At 45.5% G+C, this 19,170-nt stretch overlaps 1 protein-coding gene across 2 annotated transcripts in view; it reads right to left on the reverse strand.

Annotated features, from left to right (window-relative positions):
• The window catches only part of LOC147622918 (protein SGT1 homolog), a 94,065-nt gene that overhangs the window by 26,324 nt on the left and 48,571 nt on the right, over positions 1-19,170 (reverse strand). Inside the window, exons 4-7 of one of the 2 annotated variants that reach the window (XM_086822535.1) lie at positions 5,068-5,245; positions 4,785-4,881; positions 4,626-4,691; positions 4,288-4,426 (exon numbers count right to left, since the gene is read on the reverse strand). In XM_086822535.1, coding sequence (XP_086678661.1) covers positions 4,288-4,426; positions 4,626-4,691; positions 4,785-4,881; positions 5,068-5,245 — 480 coding nt within the window. Of the gene's footprint in view, positions 1-4,287; positions 4,427-4,625; positions 4,692-4,784; positions 4,882-5,067; positions 5,249-19,170 lie in introns of both variants that reach the window. The other variant, XM_086822532.1, reaches the window with a different exon arrangement.

Here is a 19,170-nt window from a genome sequence, read left to right on the forward strand (position 1 = left end):
CTATGGGCCACCCGAAGGGGGGCCAGGCAGCCCCAAGACTTGCCCACCAGCCCAAGGAGGGGCTGGGCAGGCTGTCGGCCAGCCCAAGAGGGCTTGGCCACGCAGCCGACTGGCTTTTGGGCCAGCCCAGCCAGTTGGCTAGCCCATAGGGCAGCCTGGATTGCAGGCGGCCAGTGCCTAGGTGCTGCCCAGCAGCCCACAGAGGCAGCCAAGACAGTCAAGTGTGAACGTGGGAATTTTCAGCATTAAATACTATTAAAACAGGTCGTGGAGGGAAAAGTGAACCAGCCGACTGCTCCTGATGGGGTAGTATAAATAGTGGAGGCCACAATCCCATTCACTATCTCATTATTCACCAAGAGCTCAAGCAAGTCAAGGGCTAGACAAGCCAAGGGAATTGCTAAGCAAAGGGGTGGACTTCTGAAGGTCAAGGGCAGGGATTTCCCAGCCAAGAAAAGGTCCAAGATTGCTGCATTTTCTTTCGGATTTTCTCATCATTCTAATAAAGCAAATACACCATCCGTGGTGGGAGCCCTACAGAGGGTAATTCAGACCCAATACTGTGTCCTCTCCACCTCTCCCTCTCTCTCTCTATTTTCTACACTTCTCCTTTTAGTTTGTGCGTTGATTTCCGTCGCGAAAAGAGTGCTGAATTTTGAGTATTGAAGTTACCGATCCTTCTCCAAAGCTTCCGCATATTACATTTAGACTTAATGCTATTGATGCATACCTACTTCTAGGGCTGACTCTACATGCACTATCTGATGAATTCTCCAAGTGGTTTAAGAGGACTGACATTTGACTAACCTCTAAGGCTCGCAGACTGACCTATGTAGCTCGTGCCTAACTGTCCCTGGACTGAGGGCTCACAGTGGGGTCACGCCGTACCACAAATATTCCTATAAAAAGGTACTACTTCTGTACAAATGTTGCACTGATGATCATGCCAGTGTGTCACTGTGTACCCCAATGCAGGGCGCACATGACATGCTAAGGGCAAGGACGAGGACAGAGGGGCAAATCAAAGGAGGGAAGCACCAAAGTGGGAGGGGTATGGGGACCGAGGAAGAAGGTGAGGGAAGGAGAAGGGAGAGGATCTTGTGGAGAGGGGGAGGACAGTATCTTCTCCTGCTCTTGAGAGGACACATGTTGCTGGGGGATCATATCCTCTTGAGAGGAGGAGGGGGATGGGGAGTGGGTGGGGGTGGGGGGTGGGGTTGTTGTAGAGGGGATCTATAAAGTCATGAAGAATGGCACCGAACTACTCCATAGGACCCGTCTCCAAGCGGTGCCTAACACCAGGACCCTCGGGGGTTTGCAGAGTAGATCGCCGAGATGTCTACCTCCCTTGGCGGTGCCGTAGGATGTCTCGAATCTGGAGCTAACAAGTGAAGGTCTGAATCTCGAAGGGCAAGGGCATCAGGCTCTCTAGAGGGAGGCTGCCCAATCTTTGATCACTCCACCAGTGCGAGTAGCCAAGACCCCCTGGGATCAATCACGGGGACCAATCTGTCAAGTGTGACTGGGTGAAGTCCTGCTATCCTCTCTGGTCGCATCAGTGTCTCTCAATGTTTGCGCACCTCTAGTAAGTACAGCCCCAAGCATCTCAGAGCACATCACCCGAGCAGGAGGGTCAAATCCATCTCTGAAAAGGCAATGAGATCTCCTCCCGTATCTCATAGTACACTGGGCATCTAAAAACAAGTAGTGTTCCTTTGACAGTTGACTCAATCTCTCCAGTCAAGCATAACCTGCATATCCTAGCCTTTCGTGGGATGCCCTCAGCCTACCCTATCTCTATTCTAAGTCAGTGTGAAGATACCCTCATCTAGCAATAGCAATCCTCATGGCATATGACGTGTCTGTAAAGGGAACCAGGCTTCTCAATGAAGTCATCTGCTGTGACCCGTAGGAAGTGCTCTCCATAGAAGGCCGGCTTTATAGGAAGCTGAGTGTGTTAGTCATGTCCGGCTAGTGTGAAACCATGTAAGGTCCAAGCGGATAATTTTGTTGATCTCTTGTCAATCCATCTGTAGGCCATGTGCCTCAAACCATCTAGGTACTTGGGAGTACCATGACTTGCTCTGTCCTGTCTGTGCCAACTGCATGGTGGAAGACTGTAGTGCCAATCTCGGGAGCCTGTCTCTATCCAGAGTATAAAGGTGGTAAATGTAAGTGATTGCCTGGTAGAGGGCATCGATGACTAGGGGTGGTGCTCTGAACTCTACAAGGATAATCTCATGGGGCACTGATGGCTTACTCCTGATCAATTGTTAACATCATAACCGCCTCCAATCTTGCTCTCCCAAGCCTGGTCCCCAGAAAGAAGCTCCATACATCATGGAAGGTCTGACCAGTGTATCACGGTCTCTCCAACCAGACCAAGGCTGCATCCCCCGGGGCCAGTCATGCCTCTGTTGCCAGATGCAAGGTAAAGAGAGTCCCTGTGAAAGTGACTCCCAAGTATATATAGAAGGTGACAATCTCCAGTGTGTCACCTCTGAATGAAACTGCATGTTTAGCAGCCACCCGATGTGAGGTGTTAACAAGCATGATCTGGTCTTGCCACGATTCACTGTATCTCCTCACAAAATGACCGAAGTGCACCCAACTGCCTCTGTAAAACCTTGGCTAAGTCTGCTATGAGCACGCTGCTGCACAATATCATCTGCATACAATAGGATGGGTATCACTGCCTGGGCAAGCCACAACCCTATGCCTTCAACCGATCCATGAAATCTAAGATCCCATCAATGTATAGCCCAAAAAGGGTGGGAGAGAGTAGCCGCTCTATTTGACCCCAATAGTGGGGAATATCTCACCTGACATGCCCCCACCTGCTCTCACACATCCGGTCAATCACCGACTCATATATTGTCATCACTCCCCAAATCTTCTCTGGGGGAAAGTGCAACTCTTGTAGGTGGGCAAATAGTTTCTTGAGATCCACAAAGCAGTAATAGGCCCGCTGCTCCGTGCCCTCACCTCTCTAATGACCTCCTAAAGGGTGAAAATGTGATCCTATGTGGAGTAATTCCTGCCTAGCCTATGGCTCTCACTCTGTGTCCCTCTGGCCATGAACTAACTTGCACCTCCAAAACTGCCCCATAAAGTTTGGCCAATGTGTGAGCAATTATGATAGTCTGGTAGTTATTTGGGTCCAAGTCTCCTGCTTTGTGAATAGGGATAATGGTATGGCTGTTCCATGAGGGGGGGAGGCCTTCACAAAGATCCCTATAAAAGAGGTGAGCTACGATAGGAGTCAAGGCTCTCCACCCATGTGCCAAGTGCTCCATGCGAAGGTCCTCATGATCTCTAGCTCTGCCTTTGTGAAGCTTTAATAGGGTTTTTGTGACAGTCAATGTGGTGAACAGGGTGCATAATGATGAGCATGTGATATGTGATATGTTAGTAGTAGGGACTGGTTAGGGACATCATAAAGCCCTCATGCATAAGATTCACATCTGGCAGGATCAATAATATGTCACATCCGTCCTCCAAAACTCTCAAGAAGTAATCTCTATAAAACTCGAGCTTCCTGCTAAGCTGTGGCGGGACACCCATTCCCGATGTATGTGAAGCCCTAGCAAGTCCAACCAAATAATACGGTTGATATCTTGCCGTGAGAGATCCAAGTATGGGGCATCCAGGTTATACACGAGGAGGAAGGCGGTCCATCTGGAGGCCATGTGTATCAAAGCACTCACCACCTGGGAGTACCATGCTGGTGATATTGATGATGAGGACGGTAGCCTAGTAGGCCTCTCCCTCGCCTGGTGTAACTACAAGGATGACACAAGTGCCATTCTTGGGAGTCGGTCCCAAGTAAGTGTATATACATGCTGAATGTACATAATGGTCTGAAAGAGGGCATTTGTGACCAAGGGGCTTCCCCAAACTCTGGAAGCACAATATTACCTGCAGTCCTCTATGCTCTTCCAGGAGTCCACATTAAGACTTGGTCTTCCCCAAAAAAGGGAGAGAGAGAGATAGAGAGAGCAGTCCCATGATGGCGTGGGGAACTCCATGGCTCAAGTTTCAAGAGTAGCTTGGAAGGCATGATGTATCTGGGATTTGGAGGATCCACATGGAGGATCCACATAAGCTTTTTATAAGTGGTTATCACGGAGTAGTAAAATTAGACACAAGATCACAACTGATTGGTAGATGACACTAATGTTTTTGTAAGCAGAAATCTCAAAGGCTAGAAGCAGAAAAATATTAAGCTCAGACCAATCACCTTCCCACTTATTCTACTATGACACCCTTTCGGCAAAATAAGCTTACATGTAGGAATGGCTGGAGCCTGCACCACTAATTGATTTTGATCATACTCAAGCGTCTTCCACTGCAACATTTCTTCTTTTGCAAGTCGTATCTCAACTTTTGTGGTGAGAACATTATACTTGCATTTTTCACTCACAACCTAACGTTTCAAGGCATCCAAAGAACCAAGACATAAAATTCATTACAAATACGAATACTTCCGAACAAAGATGTACATAGATTTTCCTACAAACAATGAAACATCCCACAGCAACCCATCACATGCTCATAGAGACTTGCCAAGAATCAAATGCTCAAAACTTGGCCAAACACAAAATCAAAAAGTAATGAAAACCTACTTTTTTATTGAGTCGAGTTTGAAAGATGTAAGGTTCATTTGGAGGAACATTGATTTCCACGCTCAACTGAAGATTTAAAAAAAGATACTAACGTTATACTCATGCATGTTTGGACATTTAAGTTAAGTGCAATAGAACCAAGAGGCATTCCTAACTTACAGATTGCACTCCAAAATCGATTTTCACCTCCTCCGGCCTTAATCCTCTGGCAAAAATCTCCACAACCACCTCACTTGCATTCTGGTAAAAGGTATGTCTGCGAGAAAGCACAAAATTCAATGACCTGATAAAATCTGTCTGGCCTTCAATAATCAAAAAAAGATATGCAAGACTCTACAGCAACAAAAATGTTCGTCATAGGTGTAAAAAGCGATCTGCTCTAAGCAAAGTAACTTTTCTATCATTACATAGACTGAACTAAGTTTACTTTTACTGCCTTCACCTGAACTTTTGGGCTGGTTTGGGCAAAGAAGCAGAGACAGTCGGAGAAACCGAAGAAAGTGTTTCGGTCTCGGAAGCTGGAGTGATAGTTTCATGACCCTCGTCTACACTTAATGGCTCTCCATCTCTGGCTCCAGGCCATTTTTCATCTGCTAACTGAGATTCAGTACTTGCAGCTTCTTCTGACTCACCATAGAAAAACTAATTTAGTGGAGAAAGCCTCTCATTGTATACTTGCTCTAAGTTATGGAAAAAGTCAGATTAGTTTGTAACTTGTGATTTCTGTGTGCTTACAAGCTAGTTGGTTCCTTTTCTTTTTTTCTTCAATCATTTTCCATGTTTTCTCCCAAAAAAAATCAGAGGAGCTTACAGCATCTATTAACAAATGATCAAGATTTTGGTGAAGTTTATTCTTAATTGGAACTGAGTGCTGCTTAAGTCCTCCTAAAAGTTTTACAGGTGAAGTGTGGTTACTATTTGTAATATGTTTTCGAAACGTTGAGCAAGTTGCTGTTTGTTTTGTAAGACCGCACCTCCTCTTTCACTTAGCCAACAAAACAGAGCACTTTTCACTGCTATCTTGCCTTATTGGTCAGAACGATAGTAGCAATACACTTGTAAGAACTTGAATTATAGCCTTTGTAGAAAGCTTGATGAGAAGTAAACTCTCCAAGATCACTCCCATAAAACAATTTCTTAAAGCCAATGTGATGGTTTCTTGAGATACAGGTAACATATTCAATCTCAAGATAACATATTCACACACACAAAAAAAACTGCAAGAAAAGACCCATCATTCAGCGAAAAAGTAAGCCCCTACTCAAGAATGGACTACAACCCTATGAGGAGGTAGCATATACAACAGAAACAGACTCACAACTTGCAGAATTAGCCCATATGTGGTCGAGTCATTGAGCTTGGAGCTCCCTCCCGCTAGCACACACCCCCCCCCCCTCCTTTCTGCAATGTCCTTGCCAGCGCCATCTTCATCTCATCCCCCTCCCGTTAGCCCTGCCCGTCAGCGCCATCTTCATCTTGCCCCCCTCCCGTTAGCCCTGCCTGTCAGCACCCATCCTGCTCGCCTTTGCCTTCGCCATTTCCATATCGCCCCCCTCGTGTTCGCCCCTCCTGCCTGATCCTCCACCCAGCCCTCTGCGCCCAGCCGTTTCGCCTTTGCCTTTAATCTTCTCCACGGCTCCGCCACCCCGCCCTCCTTGCCTCTTCGCCTATCTACCCCCGTTTCTAGTTCCCCCCAGTCACCCTTTCCTCTTCAGCCTCTCCTGATTTCGGACAGTTTTTCCTCTGGCAAGTTTCGGCGTCTTCTGGTCTTCTCTCTTCCAGAAGACTCCACGTCATCCCCGACCGAGGCCGCCATGCCTTGCCTTTCCTTTTCAGAAGTGGATCTCTAGCTCCTCACTTCGACAGTCACCTCCCACCTTGGTCTGCAAGATTGTGGCTGGCTGCCCACAATCTTGGACAGTTTAGTGATGTTTTGCATGCAAACCTTATCGGCGAGCCTAGAAAGATCACTGATATTCATCCTTTGGGGCGTGGATACTACCTAGTCGAGTTTGATTCACCTGCAGCATCAGACGGTGTCATGCAGCTGAGCCTCGGTGCATGGACAGCCCAGGGATCCTTTGCAAGCAAGCCTTATCGGCAAGCCTGCTGATATTCATAGATTGTTGCAACAGCCAATGACCTCCAACAAATATGCAAGAATGAGATGAAAAATGAGGAGAAGGGTGTGATCCCTTATATATCCCTCATATGAGCTGGTCGGCCAGCTCTAGCATGCTGAAAGCAGTCATGGAGAATAAAAATGCCTAAATAGCCTAAAAAAGGCTCATAAAATGCTAGAAAAATCCTAAATAATGTCTGCTAAATATGCTAATGCAAGGCCTCATAAAAATGATCAGTACAAGCATGAAAAGGTACATGTAGACCCTCTAGAGATGATATATATTCCAACACCTCCTCTTCAGGACCAGAGGGGCGGTCCAATACCAGCATTGAAGTAGCACCTCCAATGTGGCTCTTGGAAGTGGTTTGGTGAAGAGATCAGCCACATTGTCCTTGGTAGAACAGTAGGCCAGCTGAAGAAGTCCCAACTCGATCCAATCACATTTAAAATGATAATGCACCTCAATATGCTTGGATTGTCCCCGTATCACAAGATTCTGAGCTAGAGCAATAGCACTTTGGGAACCCGAGAAGATGGTAACTCGGGAAGTGTCGGCACAGCACAAATGCTCCAGAATCTGATGAATCCAAAGTGCCTCAGTGGAGGAGAGAAGGTAGGATTTGTACTCAGGCTTTGGTTGCTCGAGAGCTATCACGACGAGCAAAGCAGTGAGCCTCAGTATGACCTACCCTGCCCACAATAATCACATTCATTGCTTTTGTCCTTGGACTCCTTTGAATCATGTTTACCCTCGCGGCTTGCCTTAACCTTTTGTTGTTGTTGTTGGAGTTTCCTTTTTCGCCTTTGCCTTTGCCCTTGTCAAAGGCAACAAAAGCAGACTCCAACTTGCCTTTTTCGCAAAGCATGCACTTGTCGTGGAGAAAACTTACGACTTCCTCAAAAGGCTCCCGTACTCCTTAAGCTGCAGCTTGATACACGTAAACTCTCCAATCTTCTCAACCATGTTATCGGACTCATTGATTGTGAGCTTCTCCAGATCTGACTCCAATTTGGCAATCTTCACTGTCGAAACTCTCCCATACATCATCTCGATCTCCGTCCACATCTGATGAGCATTACTCCAAGTAGAGATAAATTGTGCTTGTATAGACAAAGCCATGCAATGGATGATGATAAGACGGGCCCAAGCATCCAATATGCTTCTCAAAGCAGGGTCCACCAAGTGAGGTGTGGAGATGGACATCCACACACTGGCTCCTTCTAGCAATAACTGAGTGTAGAAAGACCAAGTATGATAGTTGGTTGATGTAACCTTCATGGAGACACTAACTTGGGGAGGATTGTACGATGGTATATGGGTAGGAATGGGAGTAAGACCTAGATGAGAGAAACTTAGAGAAGAAAGATTGGGAAGAGGGGGAGCAGGGGAACCAGGCAGTGCAGGTGGTGGAGTATCAACTCGAGAAGGAGCAACAGTAGAGAAACCTCCTGAAGCCATGTCCTCTGACAAGAAACCTTCTCTGAATCAAGAGGGCCTCTTCTCAAGCTGTGCACAGCAAGAGGAGAGAAAGAAGAAAGGGAGGGAGGGTGGGAAAAGACAAATAGAGAAAGCAAATCTCTCAGAAACCCTGTCTGTCCTTAGCACGTACAAGAGAGCTTCAGCCTCCAACAGCAAAAACGCAGCAGTCCCAAAGTATGGATGCAAAAAACGCAGAAAATTTGATGAAGCCTCTATTCCAATCAGAGAAATGCAGCAATTTCCTACCTGTTGATCAGCGTTTGGCTTTGATACCATGAAAGAAAGAGAAAACATGGGTTGTAGGCAAAAGCACAAACTGTAGAAGGCTGTGACCAGTTGATTATTGCTGAAAATGAGCACCAGGGAAGCCCGTAGGTGCTCACAAGCATAAGAGACTGTTGCAACAGCCAATGACCTCCAGCAGATATGCAAGAATGAGATGAAAAATGATGAGAAGGGTGTGCTCCCTTATATATCCCTCATATGAGCTGGTCGGCTAGTTGTAGCATGCCCACCACAATCGTGGAGGATAAATATGCCTAAATAGCCTAAAAAAGGCTCATAAAATGCTGAAAAAATCCTAAATAATGTCTGCTAAATATGCTAATGCAGGGCCTCATAAAAATGACCAGTACAAGCATGAAAAGGTACATGTAGACCCTCTGGAGATGATATATATTCCAACAATTCTGGAACCATTGTCCCTGGGAGAGATCAATGGGTGATCATCAGGATTGGAGAGAATAGAGTGGGCTTTCACGCCGAATGCCGCAACAAGCAGAGCCACTTTCTAGAGTACAATTCGGCAGTCCCTCCCAAGGGCGGATTTTTGGTGCATGGGTGGTGATTTCAACATGCTAGAGTCGACATAGGATAGACTTGGTGGTGGCGTGGCTACTGTTTCAAACACGAAATACTCCACTTGGGAGGAGTTGATTCTTGCTTTGAGGGGACAGGACCCTCGGCATTTACCAGAGTTCAGCCGCAGCCTCGGGAGTCTAAGCTTTTCGCGATCCAACAAGAGGAGTACAAGCCCCAACCTTTCCAAATTAGACCAATTTTATGTAGATGATTGGGCTTGTGGACAAGGTGGCATTATTGGTATTCTATCAAGCACTACTTTCTCCAATCATGCACCCGTCATTCTTTCCCTAAAGGACCCATGGAGGCAAGGTAGACTTTTGAGCACTCACATCCCAGACAGCCTCATTCACGATTATAAGGTTTGTAGTAGGGTACAGGAGCCATGATTTTCACACTGGTTCAGCTGCACGAGCTTTGGACGTAGGCCTTGGAGAGATCAGCAAGTTATTACAAGAGGCCGCACAGAGCAGATTGTCTGGCTTCCAAGAGCATGAGAGGAGCCTCCGTCAGAGGCTAGCCTCCTTGCAGTAGCCTCAAGAGAGCGCCCAGGGATAGCCTGTGGATTGAGGCCCAGTTGTCTGCAGCTCACACAAAGCTTAGTTCCATCGAGGAGCGGAGAGTGGAGTACAAATACCATGTCAGAGCCCCCTTTGGACCCAGGCAGGTAACAAGGTCACCGGAGATATAGTACGCCACTCGGACCACACCATCGTGTATAGGCAAAGGATCCTCTACCAAATCTGTGTTAGAAAATAAGTGATCCAACATCAATTCTTAGTGTGAGATCCTTAGTGGTACCTTAGAGTGTCTTGTTCTAAGGTTAGAAGGCTCATTTACTAGAGTAACTGAGTGCAGGTCTAGTAGGTACTTTCCCTTGATTGTGGCATCACCTTTTAGGTGAGTCTGGTGAGAAATATAAGAGAGGTGGAGAGATTCATGGGCTCTGGACGCCCCCCTCTCTTGAGCCTATATAAACAGGGTACACTACTCACTCTATAGAGAGCTAAGTGGAGAGTGTAATACCCATGCTTTGTGTACTTGCTTAGTGGCTAATATACTACGTGGTCCTTTGTAGAAATACTCTATTCTTTGGCATTTTCATTAGCATGTGTTTATGTGATGCTTTGTGTTGACCTTGAGTACATTCTATTGCTCATTGGTTACATCTCATTCTTATCTAAGTGGTTGCATGTGTTTCTCTAGTGGTGTGAGTTTGCTTCTGTAATAACCATCTCCATTGTGTGATTCATTCAATCATTGTCAAGCTTAAGCTCACACCATGTCTTTTAACATGGTATCAGAGCTCCTTTCCATGGGAGTGGTAGTGACTAGCCTTCATGTGTTGATAGGATACATCTTAGTGGTTGTGGTGTATGTGTGATTTGCTCATTAGCATTCTCTCTTATCATTAAGTGGCATTGTTGGTGAGAGACTCATTGTTGCATTTGTTGCATTTGAGGGCTGATTCTTGCCTCTTAGAGTGGCACTTTGAAGCTATCTTTAACTTCTTGGTGAAGCATTGCGTTGTGACATTGCATTCCCTTTATGTTTGTGTAAGTGACATACATAGGAGTGAGGGAGGGAAAGCATTATGATTCACTAGTCTCTCTTAGTGAGTAGCACCTTGAGTGCAGGATCTTAGTGGGACACACCATTGTGGGTGTGAACAAGCATTAGAAGAAGGAAAATTGCTATGTGAGAGAATGCATTAACAACATCAAGCTAAAGAAGATGGAGTATCTTCATCTTGGACGACAACATTGAAGTCAACAACAAGGCCTACTCACAACCTCAACCAAGCAAAACAAATCAAGGTATTCTGTGGTTTCTCTGTGAACAAAGCAAGGCAATAACTCTGTTTGGTGGATAAACTTCAACTTGATTCATGCATCCTTCAAGCATATGAATGGGCAACAAGAGTAGTAGCAAATCAGAGCCATTCTCAGAGAGGAAGAAAGAGAGAAGAAGACTTACACTCTCTGTGTGCTCATGGCAGCCTGTGAAGCTTGAAAGGAAAAGGTTTGTGCAGCTAACACGCCTTCGAGTTGAGCTGAATGAGCTCAACAGAGAGCTTATTGTGAGCTCTATACTGAGCTCAGTGGAGGAAACCAAAACCAGAGGTGAGCGCAATTAGGCCACAGCCTAGGTGGTCGCCCACGCGTCGTTGAGAAGAAGTCGTGTCCACTGCTCTGTGAGAGCCAAGTCGTGGCAGGGTCTACAGCCATCTCAAGCCCCACAAGCTCTGTGTGAGCTAGTTAAGGTCAAAGCTCACGGAGAACTACTACAATGGCAACGCACGCTAGGGAGTTGTTTTCACTATGGCCCCTTTCTTCCGTTCAGTGCGCCAGGGAGTTGATTTTGAGGACAGAGCAGTGCAGAAATCAAGGCATTTTTTCCTCCTTTCTCTCCTTGAGAAGAGGGAAACAATTTCAAATTCAAATCAAAAAATCTATATTTAAACCATAGTGGTTATAACCCTTCAAACTTTGTGATAAAAGGGTACATTTGGGAGATTCTCATTATCTTTGTGGGAGAATAGCATTACACATGCATACTTTGTGAACAACATAATGTACATGCTCTAACTGTTGGCAGTCATCTCCTGTCTGTACATATTACTCAGGGAGGGCCTTTGTTGTGGATGTGCCCACCCAGGAGTTTTCCCCATTTTTTCCATGTCTTTTTCCTGTTTTTTGGGTCATGGGAGCTATCTGTTGCTGGCCGACTTCTGTGGGTGCTGGCTGACTGGTTCTTTTCTCAGCCGTGGACATCTTCAGGTGCAGTCGGCTGTTTTTGGGCTGGCCGACCAGCACTATAGGGTGGTATACCACCCTTGCACCCACACTCTTTTCAGTACCGGATCTTTGTGTATATAACAGAGTTTATACAACAACTCTCTCTCTACACTTCTGCGTTTGTTTCTCACAGTAGTTGTCTCATTTTCCAATGTGCATTCCGACATGGCATCTGAATCCCAGGTGGCTTGAAGCTTGGAGACAGTGGGAGCTTGAGGGTTGGCTGTTTTTTGGTGGTGATTGGAGAATTCTTGGGATGTTCGGGACTTGGAGAACGGGTAGAAGGCAGCCATCACTCTTGGACAGACACCTTGCATAGTGTTTTCAGCCTCTTCTTCAATTTTTTCCCACCCACCCTCCCTTCACAAGACCTTGTGAACCCTTGAGATGGCAGATTTGCTTGAGATGGCTGTGAAGCACGTGAAGATTCCCACTCTCCCCACATTCCCGGTGGATCGACAGTTGGACGGGACCAACTATGGCATCTGGAAGGTAATGATGGAGTCTGTCTTGAAGTCTTACGACTTGGTTGATTTCATTGTGGTGGTTGTTCCATGGCCAGAGTTGGAGGATGGGGAGCTTTTACCCTCTACTAGGAAAGAGCGGGAGGCTAAGGCACAGTTATGGAATCGTGTCAATGCTAGTGTGCGTTCTTTCATCTTCCTTAACTGCACACCCCAGGTGATTAATCATATCAAACATATGACACTAGCCAAAGCGATTTGGCAACACTTGGCTTCTCTATATATAACAGGGTATCTCCCATGAAGCAAATTTCCTAGGAAGTGTAGATGCGAGTGATGAATCCTGCAAAGTCTTCGACGATGCAGGAGCACATCAATAAACTCCAGGCTCTTCAACAAGAGGTTCTTCGATGGGAAGGAGATATCTTCAGAGGACATGGCCATCACTTTGCTATCTCATCTGACCTCTTAGTATTCAACTTTCTACTCCTTTTTTATCACCAGTGGGAGGCATGTGGGGAGTGGTCAATGGCACTAAAAAGAGGCCAAATAGAGTATCCAGAACTCATTACCAAGTGGACCAATTTAGACTCCAAAGCATTATCCCTCATCATTTGTGGGCTATAGTCAAATCCATCAAGTGAGCTCAGCAAAGACATCCAATAAAGCATGTGTCACATGCACTATGCACTGTAATGCATGGTGACAAGATGGCTCATCATCATAAGCGCAACATTGTTCAGTATTAGAACCCTTTAGGATGATATTTGTCATACGCCGTGACCCCATTGTAATCCATAGTCCAGGATATGTCAGGCACGAGCTACATAGGTCATTCCTTAGCCTTAGACAATCAACCAAGTTAGTCGAAGTCCCTTAACCCACTTGGAGAGAATCATTCATGCATATAGAAGTCATAGAAGCCTTAGGGTCTGCATCAGTTCATGGTTGCATTTTGCATATCATCCATCCCATAGACACATAAGACCACATAGACCATGGCAAAAGCATCAGAATATTATTCAGCATTATTCCGGTATTTTTTTATAGTTATTTATCATTTTACAGCATTTATCACATCATTTCTAGTCGTATTGCATTTATGATGCAATTGGCCAGCTCTGTAGCCAGCCGACCAGCATCCAAGCCCATATAAATAGCATCACTCATTCATTCATTCATCACCAATCAGCCACAAGCCTTCAAGCGCTTCATCCTTCAGCATTAACGCTTGGCATTAACGCTTGGACCATTCAGCACATCATCAACAAAACGCAGCATCAATCAGCATTCGGCCCCTTCAGGGTTCAGCTTTTTCAGCATCTACACAGTTTTCAGCATCCATACACTCATCGTTTTGCTACAGCCCTTACGGTGAAGGTAAAACGCATTCATACACTCATTTTCAGCATTCATTCACAGCCTAGAACCAGTCCCAAACAGCCCACATCTCAGCCTCAGATTTGCAGCCTTCCTACATCCATTGGGAAGAGTGCATAGACTTGAGATCAGTCATTATTGGTGCTTCTACAACCGTGTACAATTCAGCCCGACTCTTGGTCCTCCAAGATTTTGCGTTTGGCTTATCGTCAGTCCAAAGTCATTCTCTTCAAAGTAATAAAAGCAAATACTATTCCGGTAACGGGATAGGGGGCCCTTTAGTGGGTAATTCGGGCCCAATATGGTGTACAATTTCTCTCTCTCTCTCTCTCTCTAAATCTCTTAAAGTTTGAAGTCATAAAAGTGGATTGCTAAACTCGTGAAACTCAAGATACCGAAGGCGGTGTGAGACTTGTGTGGATCCTTAATTACAAATACTTTTGCTACATGTTACATTGGTATCAGATTCAGCTTGTCCACACACACCGCATCCTAGCGTGAGAGCATCGTTGGATGGTCATATTGTGTTCTGACACGACCACTGACTTCAGCATCATGTCTATAGAAGAGAGTACACATCAGCAGGAAGACGTCTCGAAGGAGACCTTGCTCTTCCACCTACCGCAAATACCATAGCTCTACTCCGAGCTCAGAACCAGCTTCTCATGGAGCATCTCCAACTCTTGGAGACAACAGCAGCAGCAAAACCCACACCTCTAATTAACCCCGACTTTGTCACTCTCTTCCAGATGGAAGAGCAACGACAAGAAGATGAGGCCAGACGACGAGAAGAAAAAGCAGATAGACACGACTATGAGGAAGCCCAACGCAAGATCGACGAAGACCGATGTCAAGCTGAACTCACCGCTCGGGAGCACCAACGAGAGCTCGATCAAGAGCACATGTTACTCAAACAACAAAGGGAAAAGGAGGCCATACATCTGAGGTATCAGCACCTCTCTTCAGTTTTCCTAGCCATAGGTGCCACTAGCCAACAACCTGCGACATCAACTACCGTCATCCGAACTCAACCGAATTTTAGTAAGTATGATGGTAAGTGTGATCATTTAGCAATTAATCAATTCATTCATCAATTTACTGCTCATTTTCCTTTAGCTAGGATTACAGATCCACAAGATAGAGTCCACGTAGCGGCTCCCCACCTTACGGGTGAGGCAGTCACTTGGTGGCAACATTGGTCTAGTCTTCATACAGACCAAACCATAGGTGTCCTAGCTTTTCACTGGGATACATTTGTCCATGACCTAAAGACCAGATTTCTCCCTCCCCAGTATCTGACCAACCTGGCATATGAGGTCTATGGACATAGACAGAACAGGTCACCCGTGCTTCAATTTTCCGGCAAGGTTATAACTTTAGCACAACAGTTAGGGTTATATGAGCAGGCCAAGATGGATCAATTCATTCGTGGATTAGATCCTAATATCCGGTTCACAGTTCGTAACTTTGAACCCAGTACATATGACCGGGCGTTGACTTTGGCTCAAAATGAAGAAATGAAGATGAACGGAGGCAAGCCTAAGCAGTCATCGCAGTCTAGTACCAAAGCCCAGCAACAGCAATCTACTGTACAGCCAGGGAAAGGTAATGCATTTTTTAAAGATGCTAAGAAGGACAGCAGTAATAGCACTAGTTCAGGGGGTAAGAAGAATAAGGACTTCAAGCCTAAGAAAACCCATGAGGAAAAGGCTAAAGCAGGAATCACTGGAGGCCACCTTCCTCCAAGAGGAGCAAAGGAAATACCAGTCAGAAAACAGATGTTTTCTCTATCATACCATTGGGCATGGCAAGAAGGATTGCCAGAAATGGCAAGCGGAGCAAGTCTCCAAAGCCCCTTCTTCCAAAGTTGCCACAACATCTCCTGCTCCTTCAGCCCGCCTACTACCACAAATGTAGTTCAGCTTTTACCTTCTATGCATTCTATGATCTGTAAAGGTTTTCCTAAGCTCGTCATGATTCGTGGGGATAGAAGCATTCTTGGCATCCCATTGATTTCTCATCTCCAGGCCCGACGAGCTATCCGCAAGGGAGCGGAAGAAGCACTGCTTTATGTTCGTGCTCACACAGCCTCTACCTCATCGGTGGCAACTATCTCATCTTCATCCCCAGTCCCACAGTTAGCAGATCTCCTAGCTAGACATCAGGACATTATGCTTAGGGATGATCTCCCACCCTATCTCTCCCCATCCCGTCTTGAGGACCATCATATCGATTTGGTCCCTGGATCACAACCTCCTTGCACATTCCCCTATCATCTTTCCAAGACTTTAGAGGACGAGGTAGAAAGGCAGTTATCTGAGCTCCTCTGAGCCGGATTCGTACAGCCTTCTTCCTCACCATCTGCTACACCCATCCTATTTGTCCAAAAGATGGACAAGTCTACACACCTTTTTGTAGACTACAGGGCATTAAACAAACTCACCATTAAGAATAAGTTTCCTATGCCAAGAATTGAGTACATTTTGGAGCGTTTAGACGGTGCAAAGTTTTTCACTAAGATCGATCTCAAGAGTGGTTACCATCACGTCCACATTTTTGAAGCTGGCATTCCAAAAACAGCTTTCCGGACAGAGAACGGTCACTATAAGTTCGTAGTCATGTCTTTTGGACTTACCAATGCACCCGCCACCTTCAATAAAATGATGTCCAGGATTTTCGCAATCCTCATTGGTAAGTGTGTTTTCATATTTCTTGATGGCATACTTGTCTTCTCGACCACTGCGGAACAACATGAGAAAGATGTGAAGAAAGTCTCCCAACTTTTGCGAGATAATGGGCTCTACATAAACGCCAAAAAGTCTATCTTCGGCATTACCGAGGTTCAATACTTGGGCTATATCATGGGTTCCGATGGAATTCGATTGGACCCCTCAAAGGTTCAAGAGATCTTGGATTGGCACATCTCTCAAACCGCCCAAGAGATCCGTTCTTTCGTAGGTCTTTGCCAAGCCTACAGCACACATGTTCACCAGTTTTCCAACCTTGCGGCACCTCTCACCAACTTGCTCAAGGAGGTGAAGACTCATAGACAAAAAGTCACAGTCACAGGCAAGGCGTTTGTGCATTCCGTGCACTCCAGAAAGCAACCTCGGAAGCGCCTGTTTTGAAGTTAGCATCTTGGGATGAACCTTTTGAGGTCATTACCGATGCCAACAATGTAGCCATAGGTGCAATTCTCCAGCAAGGCAATAGACCCATGGCCTACTACAGTAGAAAGTTAAATGTCGCCGAAAAGAATTATTCGATTTATGACAAAGAGCTTTTGGGTGTGATCACAACGTTCAAACATTGGAAGCCTTTCCTTTATGGACAGGTTTTCACAGTTAAAACAAACCACCAAGCAGTTAAGTGGCTTCAAACGATGCCAAGTGCCCAGCGGAGTGATCGGCAAGCCAAATGGAGTCAGATCTTCCAACAATTTGGAGGAATGATCGAGTACATCCCTGGTAAGCATAACCCAATCACAGATGCTCTTAGTCAAAAGGCCAACATCCAGGCAATGCAGGAGTCTATCATTCTCGAAATCACTGGGAAAGACTTAGATAGCATGAAAGACCAGTATGTCGACTTCCTTGAGTTTTGTACTCAATACAATTTGGCCCTCACCTCTAAGCCTGGCTATTATTCAGTGCAAAACAATTGGTTGTTCTACAAGAACCATTGTTGTGTCATTCGAGAAATCGAGTAGCTCTTCTCCATGATGTCCACCATGACTCCTTAGTTGGAGAACATAGAGAGCCTGAGCAGATCCTTCTTCATTGTTGGAAGCATGGTTCCGGTCGAAGAATACATCAGTTCTACACGAAGTTCCGAGATCAAGATATCCACTAAGACGTTTGGCTAGATGAGGAATTCTTTCAAGAGTACCTCCAGTTGCTGGCGGACTACTTGGAAGCCATGAACCTGCCACCAAGCTAAGCAGGAGGGAATGTCACATGCACTTTGCATTGTAGTGCATGGTGACAAAATGGCTCATCATCATCAGTGCAACATTGTCCAGTATTAGAACCCTTTACGATGATATTTGTTGTACGCCGTGATCCCATTGTAATCCTCAGTCCAAGATATGTCAGGCACGGGCTTCGTAGATCATTCCTCAGCCTTAGATCAGTCAATTCAATCGAAGTCCCTTAATCCACTTGGAGAGAATCATTCATGCATATAGAAGTCATAGAAGCCTTAGGGTCTACATCAGTTCATGGTTGCATTTTGCATATCATCCATCCCATAGGCACATAAGACCACATAGACCATGGCAGAAGCATCAGAATATTATTCAGCATTATTTCAGTATTTTTTCCATATTTTTTAGTATTTATTTATCATTTTACAGCATTTATCACATCATTTCTAGTCGTGTTGCATTTATGATGCAATCGGCTAGCTCTGTAGCCAACTGACCAGCATCAAAGCCCATATAAATAGCATCACTCATTCATTCATTCATTCATTCATCAATCAACCACAAGCCTTCAAGCACTTCATCCCTCAGCACAAGGAGCATTAACGCTTGGACCATTCAACACAACATCAACAAAACGCAGCATCAATCAGCATTCAGCCCCTTCAGGGTTCAGCGTTTTCAGCATCTACACAGTTTTCAGCATCCATACACTCATCGTTTTGCTACAGCCCTTCCGGTGAAGGTAAAACGCATTCATACACTCATTTTCAGCATTCATTCACACAGCCTAGAACCAGTCCCAAACAGCCCATATCTCAGCCTCAGATTTGCAACCTTCCTACATCCGTTGGGAAGAGCGCATAGGCTTGAGATCAGTCATTATCGGTGCTTCTACAGCCGTATACAGTTCAGCCCGACTCTTGGTCCTCCGAGATCTTGTGTTTGGCTTATTGTCAGTCCAAAGTCATTCTCTTCAAAGTAATAAAAGCAAATACTATTCCGGTAATGCCCAATCTCGTGTACAGTTTCTCTCTCTCTCTCTCTCTCAATCTCTTGAAGTTTGAAGTCATAAAAGTGGATTGCTAAACTCACGAAACTCGGGATACGGAAGGCGGTGTGAGACTTGTGTGACAGGATCCTTAATTATGAATACTTCCGCTGCATGTTACAACATGGCTTAGGCTCAAGTCCATCTTTGGACAAACCAATGCAGCTGCTAGGTTCTTCTTGAGGAAGAAACTCTACAGGATGGAAAAGGATGACAAAGCCAATGTTGCTTCTCATGTCAATGACATTCGATGTATGATTGATCATACTTAGTGGTGCAGGTGTTACCATTGATGAAGAGGAGGCCATCTATGTGTTGCTCTCCAACATGCCTCCTTGTTATAAGCAGTGTGTCTCAGTGATAGCAAATCAAACCAATCGTACTCTTACTTCAGTGACTTCTGCCCTCATTCTGGAGGAAAGATGTGTAGAGCTCAAGGTACTCTTTAGGCTAGGCCCGGAAAG

Source organism: Cibotium barometz, chromosome 28 (assembly GCF_041138505.1).
Source record: "Cibotium barometz isolate CiBa-2024 chromosome 28, ASM4113850v1, whole genome shotgun sequence".
Classification (NCBI taxonomy): domain Eukaryota; kingdom Viridiplantae; phylum Streptophyta; class Polypodiopsida; order Cyatheales; family Cibotiaceae; genus Cibotium; species Cibotium barometz.